At 40.8% G+C, this 7,931-nt stretch overlaps 1 protein-coding gene across 1 annotated transcript; it reads left to right on the top strand.

Annotated features, from left to right (window-relative positions):
- Positions 1-2,948: 2,948 nt before the first annotated feature.
- On the top strand, positions 2,949-3,737 carry LOC117176592. Its single transcript, XM_033366844.1, has one exon. The coding sequence runs from the start codon at positions 2,949-2,951 to the stop codon at positions 3,735-3,737; it is 789 nt and encodes a 262-aa protein (XP_033222735.1).
- The last annotated feature ends 4,194 nt before the right edge of the window (positions 3,738-7,931 follow it).

The raw sequence follows: 7,931 nt of genomic DNA on the forward strand, positions 1-7,931 counted from the left end.
TCCTTAATTGCTATTAAGATTATAATATCATAGGATTATTCATGCGTGATCCTCTCTATAAATAAAGATAAATAATAAAGAAATTAGGCTACACTTAATAGACCCATAAAGTTTAATAATTGATCATCTCAATTTTACGGGTAGAAAGAGCATCGGATCCATAAAGCATTTTTTTTATTTTACATATTCTACATTATTCGCTAATTTTTAGCTAGAAGATAGGGATTTAGCTGTAAAGCATAGATTAGGGTTTTATTAAATAAACGCCTTTTGTAAAAACGTAATCTTACGTCTACTGACATGAATTCCTCTTTCATTTTAATTTATCTTTTTACTTAAATTAACACTTATTCTAATTAATTGTATGTACAATTAATTGATGCGAACTTCGAATAACTCATACAAGTTGTCGCAAGTTGTAATTGTCTCCTAACGTGGGGCATGTAAGTCTAAAAAGAGGTAAGATTCCTTCGCTTTTCTACGAAAACCGTAAAAATGGACAAAAACCAATTAGTGGACGCCTTCTTTGAAGGAGACAAAAGTTTTAAACGGGTTTACCTACAACCGCCTACAAATAAAAAAAATGTGCCACAAAGAATGGCCGAATTAAACAAAATGCTCGAGGGTATGAAAATAGAAGTCGAGGAAGAGAAGATCATGGAAAGGCTCGACCAATACCTTGCCGGAAGCGCACGAAACTTGCGGTTATAAAGTGTCTCACACCGGTCCAAAGATACTCGTGTTAGAAAGAAAAGTGAAAGATATCCTCTCATAAACAGAGAATATTATTAGCAAATATGAAAAAAGTCTCACGCGTTAGTAAACTTACAAGTGTTTCGTATGAACAATACATGATTATTCGTGAATGCAATGGACAAATAGTGGTGATTACGGAAACCAAAATATTGTTACGTGAAAGATACACGATAAGTGAAAAATTTTATGAAAGTATAACCTTCAAGAGAGAATCACAATTCGTGTTTCTTGGACAATACACAGCGATCTGTACCGTAAAAGAGGTTATAATATTACAGCGTGAAGCCCTTGACTTCGAATTCTTACAACAGTTCACTATAACCAGCTCGTAGGAGGAATAAATTAAAAGTGAAATGATCCAAATAAAACAAAGACTATTGCAGTGAAAAAAAAAACTTTACTTACTTTTCAGTAGACAATAAAATACTGCTTTATGAGCCCCTGTGCGCGATATATGAATAAAACAAGAAACAATTGTGAAAACGAGATCAGCAAAAACAATTTACGTTCGTAAAAAGTGGCGAGTAAATCGCGCAGTGACAGTGAAGTGTCAGACGAGGTGAATACCAGCCTCCCGAGTAGAAGCACCGGAGGCATGGAAGAAATACCTAGTTTCGTTCAAGGAGCAGCAGAGCCTCGTTCCGAACAGATGTGGATCTTAATCAATCGAAAATTGAAAGAACTTAAGAAACGTACTCAGCGTATCCTGGCCGAAGGGTGCAAATATTATAAACAGCAGGCATCAGAGAGAGAGAGAGAGAGAGAGAGAGAGAAAGAGAGCTCTACAGGTACGAATGAAGGCGTTGGAAACGAGCATAGGTCGCTCGCTAGAGGCAACGACCTATATCACTCAAAGTATGGGGAATCGTGGGCTACGAATGCAGGCACAAATAAACAGACTCGAAACCGCCCACGCTAGAGTTGCCGAGCGAATAACCGACAATCTCACCTCGCAGACAAGCAACCCTGTGGCGCCCGCGAAATCCCTGATTAAGTATGTCCTTCCCGATTTCAATAGAGAAGGAAGCCCCATGCAATATCTCTAGCAATTGAAACAATACTGGGAGGTGGTCCGCCCAAGGCCATGTGACACCGAGTACTTGATAGAAAAGTCTCTGTCAGGACCACCCAACGATTGGTAGCTGGTCATAAAAGGGGATGTCACGGATATTGAAACCTTCGTAGAAAAAATCCAAGCAAGATACTGGAATGAGCACACCTAACACGAAATCAAGAAAAAACTGGAATTTAGACACTTCCAATTAAACAAGAACAAGTCGAAAGCTGAATACCTATGCCACTAGAATGTTTGCGCACGGGAGTTATTTGTTACCGGCCCCAGAACAAGGGGAAGTAATCAGAAAACTCGCGAGACATTTCAGCGTTGAAATAAAATACGCGATCATAGGGCGAGGCATTAACAAGTGTGAGCAACTCATCGAGTTACTCGAAGAGTTTAATAAAATTGGAAACACAAACACTAGTTTATTTAAACAAAGAAATCGTCCGAATCCGCAACGTGAAAATAACCATAATAATCAAGGCAACTGGCAAAATAATCCACAGAACAATGGTTATCCACGAAATCAAAACCAATCAAACAACGGAACCTGAACACAACAAAATCAAGGAAATCGACCAAATACTTATGGAGTAAAACCAAACTTGGGTCCTGGGGGCAACGCACTCCACAAGACAATAACTCGTGGCGTCGAAATTCCAACACTCCCCCTTTTAAAATGCAAAATATGGAAATTGAACCGCCAAGCGATAATGAATATCCACAGGAAGAAGCTATTTTTGACGCGGGAAATGAGCAGGAGCCACTTCAATAAAAGAAACACACTCGGGAGTTGACGTGGCACCCCACACAGTATACCATGCAAACGTCTTGACGAACACACGAGAAGATTTATCGGAAGAGACTCCAGGAGAAACACCCAAATCAAGATCCAAGTGTTACATAGCCAATATACAAATTGTCGGCATCGTCACGAGACCACTAATTGACACGGGGGGCGGTGATTACGTAAATCTCGGAAAAATTTCTCAATAGCAACTTAGAGAGATTCAGCCGCTACCCTAGCCTACCGCTGGCAGATGTGGCCGTCGCAGGGACAGGGGGGGGTAAGGCAGTACGCCTTAATAAGCAAATATACGCGGACGTGCAGTTACCCAATACATTAATACAAATGGCTTTTCTCGTTGTGCCCTGCCTATCTAGGACATGTATAATCGGAATTAATGTATTGGACGAGCACCGAGCCAATATCAATCTAGATACAAAGACTCTTACGTTCCCATATCTAGAGGGCCAACCAGCGATTCGGATCGTAAAAGACGAAGAGAAAAAGAGACCTAATGAGAGCTACAATATCTGTCGCGTAAATTCAGAGACGTTAGACTCAATTAAATGGGAGCAGATTTCTACGGAACGAGAAGAAACATTAGCCGAGAATTTACCTTTGAATATCTTACAGGACGAAATTCAGGAGAAAATAAACGAGAATATAAATCTGATATACGAAGAGAAGAAACAGCTTGGAGAAATCTTGTGTAGACACAAAAAGGTATTCCGGCGAAAGCCTGGATTACTCACACAATACGAACACGTATTGAAAGTGAAGGAATCTCAACCCTTTGCTGGACGGAGTTACCCAATACCCATGGCGCATCGTGAAAAGGTAGGCGAGGAAGTGCAAAGAATGTTAAAAATGGGGATTATTCAGAGATCCAATAGTCCTTATATTAACCCTATCGTCCCTGTAATAAAAAAAGATGAAACGATCCGCCTATGTATAGACGCACGGGGGCTGGAGGAAATTTTAATCGAAGACTGCGCGCGTCTAGAACCAGCCGAAGTATTATTCCAAAAATGCAAAGGAATGAATATAATGTCGTATCTGGACATGACCAGTAGTTTCTGGCAGGTGCCATTACATCCCACATCGAGAAAATACACGGCTTTTCAGCACAGATAGAGGAGCTACGAATTCAGAGTAGTCCCATTCGGCTTGAAACCTAGTACTGCCGCCGTCGTACGAGGATTGGACCATGCATTACAAGGAATCGGCGAACATATTATCAGTTTTTCAGACGATACCCTTATCACGTCTGAAAAGAATGCGCAACATTTGGAACACCTGGATGATATTTTAGCTAAACTCTCTGAGAACAATCTGATATTGAATCTTAGTAAATCACATTTCTTTAAAGAAAAAACGAAATTTCTGGGATTTATTATTACGACCGAAGGAACAAAGCCAGATCCTGAGAAGATTGAGAGTATATATTCATTTTCAGTATCTAGAAATGTAAAACAACTTAGAGGCTTTCTTGGCTTAATAAATTTGCATTCAAAATTCAGCGACAAACATGCTGGAGAACCTGTGCCTCTTCTCAAGTTAATAAAAAAGAGAGTACCCTGGATATGTGACAATGAAGTCCAAACGAGCTTCGAGAGGATTAAACGACTCTTCGGAGAATCAATAATGCTATATTTTCCAGATCCAAGGAGAAATTATTATCTCGAGACTGATGCAAGTAACGACGCGCTCGCTGCTGTATTATACCAACTCAATGATTCACAAGAAAAGGAAATCATAACATTGGCAAGTCGTACTTTAGAAGGACCCGAAATAAAATATTTCACTACGGAAAAGGAACTTCTAGCCATTGTCTGGGGACTACAAAAATTCAGGACATACTTGCACGGTGCCACAATAATCAATCGAACGGATCACCTCGCACGCACTTTCCTGAGAACATGCCAATTTTCTGACGCACGCCTTACTCGATGGATTCTCGCGATACAAGATTATACTAGTAGAACATCTACCTGGAAAGGAGAATGTAATGGCCGACGTGCTGAGCAAATTACATGAAGAAAACAGTTACAAAAAAATTGCGATGAGACTTAAGTGATAATCAATACATTAAACTATCAATGAACCAAGGAAATGGAACAATTAATCCAAGAAATCCAAGTAAAACAATAAGAGAACGAGAAACTGGAACCATTCAAACAAAAAATAAAGTAACTGCCTACTGCATATTCTTAACAAAATAAATCCTATGAGACCTTATATGGGAATGTCTCGCAGCATATGGACATCCTGGAACCGAGAAAACACAAAATACTCAGAGAGTCATTTTAAGCACCGAAAATGTTTGAAGCCACGCGTCAGGCCATCGCCACATGTGATCCTTGTCAACATAACAAAATCTCGACACAAGCATCACAAGTCCTGCAAGAACCCGTACTCTCTCAGAAACCACTTAAGCTCATATCAATCGATTTTTTTGGACCTTTGACCAAAACGAAATTTGGGTGTGAGCTCATCATAGTAATGATAGACACATTCACTAAATTCACAAAAATTTATCCAGTATGCAAGGCAATGAGCAAAGCTGCGATAAAAAAAATAGACGAGTTCACGGGAGCGATTAGGCGGCCCCAGAAGATACTCTCGGATAGGGGTATGCAATTTACAAGCAACAAATGGCGACTAGCTTTAAACGAGCGAGAAATCAAAATGATTCTAACATCAATTCAACACCCACAAGCAAACATGGTAGAAAAAGTCAATCGTGAACTGGTCAGACTCTTTAGGACACTCCTACCACAAGACAACCATAACTCGTGGTTCTCTGAAGTGGAAAATGAGGAGACAATTCTTAACGAATCATAGCACGACACCACGGAGGTCACGCCATATGAGGCACTACGAGGAAGAAACCCGAAAAGATGGTGGACGGACAAGCTGCCACCTACGCCCCCTCGAGAAGCGACCGATCGACCCAAAAAAATTGCGGTCATACAAGAAAGAATTAAGCGAAAAAGGGAAAAGCAATTGGGCCGATTGAATCAAGGGAAGAAGGGCGTCAAGTTCTCTATAGGGGAATGGGTACTGATAAAAGCGTGTAACGTATCCTACACAGCGGCAGGGGTAATGGCCAAATTCTTAGCGCTATACGAAGGACCGTACAGAGTTAAGAAGAAAATCGCCACAAACGTTTATATTTTGGAAAGTACCGAAAACGGGAAAGAGAGAGGACAGTGCCACGCAAACGACCTCAGAAAGTACCGTTGGAAGGAAAATTGTAGAGGGGGTGAGACAAATGCGAAGGAAGCAGTATGCTACGCAGTATGATCCTCAAGACGTGCCCTTCAACGTGGGTATCCAATGCAATCTAGACATTGGAGAAGAGGACGTCATGGTGAGAGAAGCAACTATCAATCTTCCCACATGGAAAATAACCCCAGAAAAGTATACACTATGCACACTTCGATTACGCCGACCGAAAAATACGGAAGTGGCAGAAGTTAATACGTCTAAAATTCTACGAGAGTGTCGCCGAAGAGTTGAAAAGAATCAAATGGAGGAAAGCTTCTTATCTCCACAAACAAGATAATCAACAGAAGAACCAGGGCCGAGCACCAGCAAAGACACTGCCGAACAAAATATGCCAAAAAGTGAAGGCAAAGAGGATCTCAAGGAGTGTCTTCAAAATGAGAGAAAGATACAGACGAACGACATTCCATCAATCACTTCAAAAATATAAAAGTTGGAGGCACCAAAGGCAAGCACTACTCAAAATGCTGCAAATCAAGATAGATCAAACCCTAAAGAAGAAATAATGAATGCAGAGATCTTACGGGAGTTAACAGTCAACTCGCTGAAACTAATGTTAACAAAGGACAACCGGAAAGAAATAGAAAACCAAGCAGTGCCGAGAACTGAGGAGAATCGACCACCAGCGAGCAATGCAGAAAAGGAGTGGAAAGCAGCAAATGCTGAAAAAGCAAAAGCATTGCCACGGAAAGGATTGTACATGCTACGAAGAAGTCGCTACGACTCTCTAGTTGAAGATATTCTCAACGAGGGATCTCGACTAGCCAAATCACGGAAGCAGATCGACAAAGAAAATCAGCAGAACGTCGAGAGGCCCATCATAAATGACATAGTGCCCGTGCAAGGAAAAAACATCCTGCCTACGATACAAAATCAGGACATTGAGGCCCTCAAACTAGAGGCTCAACAAGAGAGAAGGCAACATGGGCAAGAGTAGCCCATTAACAAAAACTGGAAGTTCAGTTAGACTTTAGAAAGAAGAAAAATACTGCTGACAAGTGCCGTAAAGCGACTAGGAATAAGTCGACCGCCAACAAAGAAATCAAAGGCACGGAAGATTGAAGTCGTGACCATCGAATAAGGGGAGAGATTCGACAACAACATTTTATTTCTATTTTAATCATTTTCTTCGTTGTACAATTTATACTTTTTTTTTAATATTTCGATGTTCACAACTTCAATGGAGGGCAGTTGTAACTTGCGAGTTACAGGGTATAGCCCGTAAATAGGCAACAGGAGATTCGTCCTAGAAGACCCTATGCAGTGTTGCAGTCTCTAGGAGAATTTTCATTGCGCAAGTTCGTCGTTTCTCCCTCTCGTCCGCCCTCGCAACTAGAGGGCAAGAATGACGCAATGCTCCCTATAAAAAGGCCTGCACAACCAAAAAGCAGAGTTGCTAAACTCGCGGGGGAACCACGAAGATCTAAGAACCCTAGAAATAATCTTAAAAGGATATAATTTGAGCATTGAATATTTAATTAAATTTAAATTCATTTTAGCTTTCAAAGTTTTAAACGCATCTGTAGACGAATGGACTCGTGGTTCTCCATGAACGCTAGTTCAGGGAGCAGACAAATTGAATTTTGAAAGCTTTTATATTTTCGGGAAAAGAAATAGAATTACTAGAAATTTTAAAGAAAGTTCCCAGAAGGGAAACTACCTGTTTACCAGTTTGGAGCTTTTCTCTCCCTTTCAATCGCGTTGCGTCGCTCTTGCCTTCGCCCTGTTATTCGCGCTGCTGAGCCGAGCACCTGAAACGTGTTCGACCTCTCCGGCCTTAACTCAATTTTCCAAAGCTAAAGGGAAGCGTCCCTCGTACCGTGCCGTAAGCACCTGCCCGTGAGGCCAAAGATTTATAACGATAATCCTTCGCTGAGGATCTATAACTGATTGAACAATTAAGTGACACCTAAAGGGGTGACTTTTACAAAGCATCTGAGTTTTATATTGGAAGGGTGAAAAACCCACTAAACAAAAACACATTGCCTCTCATTAATTGCATCGTGTTGATTTTCTTTTAAATAGTACTCTGTAATATTT

Source organism: Belonocnema kinseyi, chromosome 7, assembly GCF_010883055.1.
Source record: "Belonocnema kinseyi isolate 2016_QV_RU_SX_M_011 chromosome 7, B_treatae_v1, whole genome shotgun sequence".
NCBI classification, from domain to species: Eukaryota; Metazoa; Arthropoda; class Insecta; order Hymenoptera; family Cynipidae; genus Belonocnema; species Belonocnema kinseyi.

Coding starts and splice junctions, on each gene's coding strand:
- LOC117176592 (XM_033366844.1), top strand. CDS start 2,949: ATGGCTTTTCTCGTTGTGCCCTGCCTATCTAGGACATGTATAATCGGA.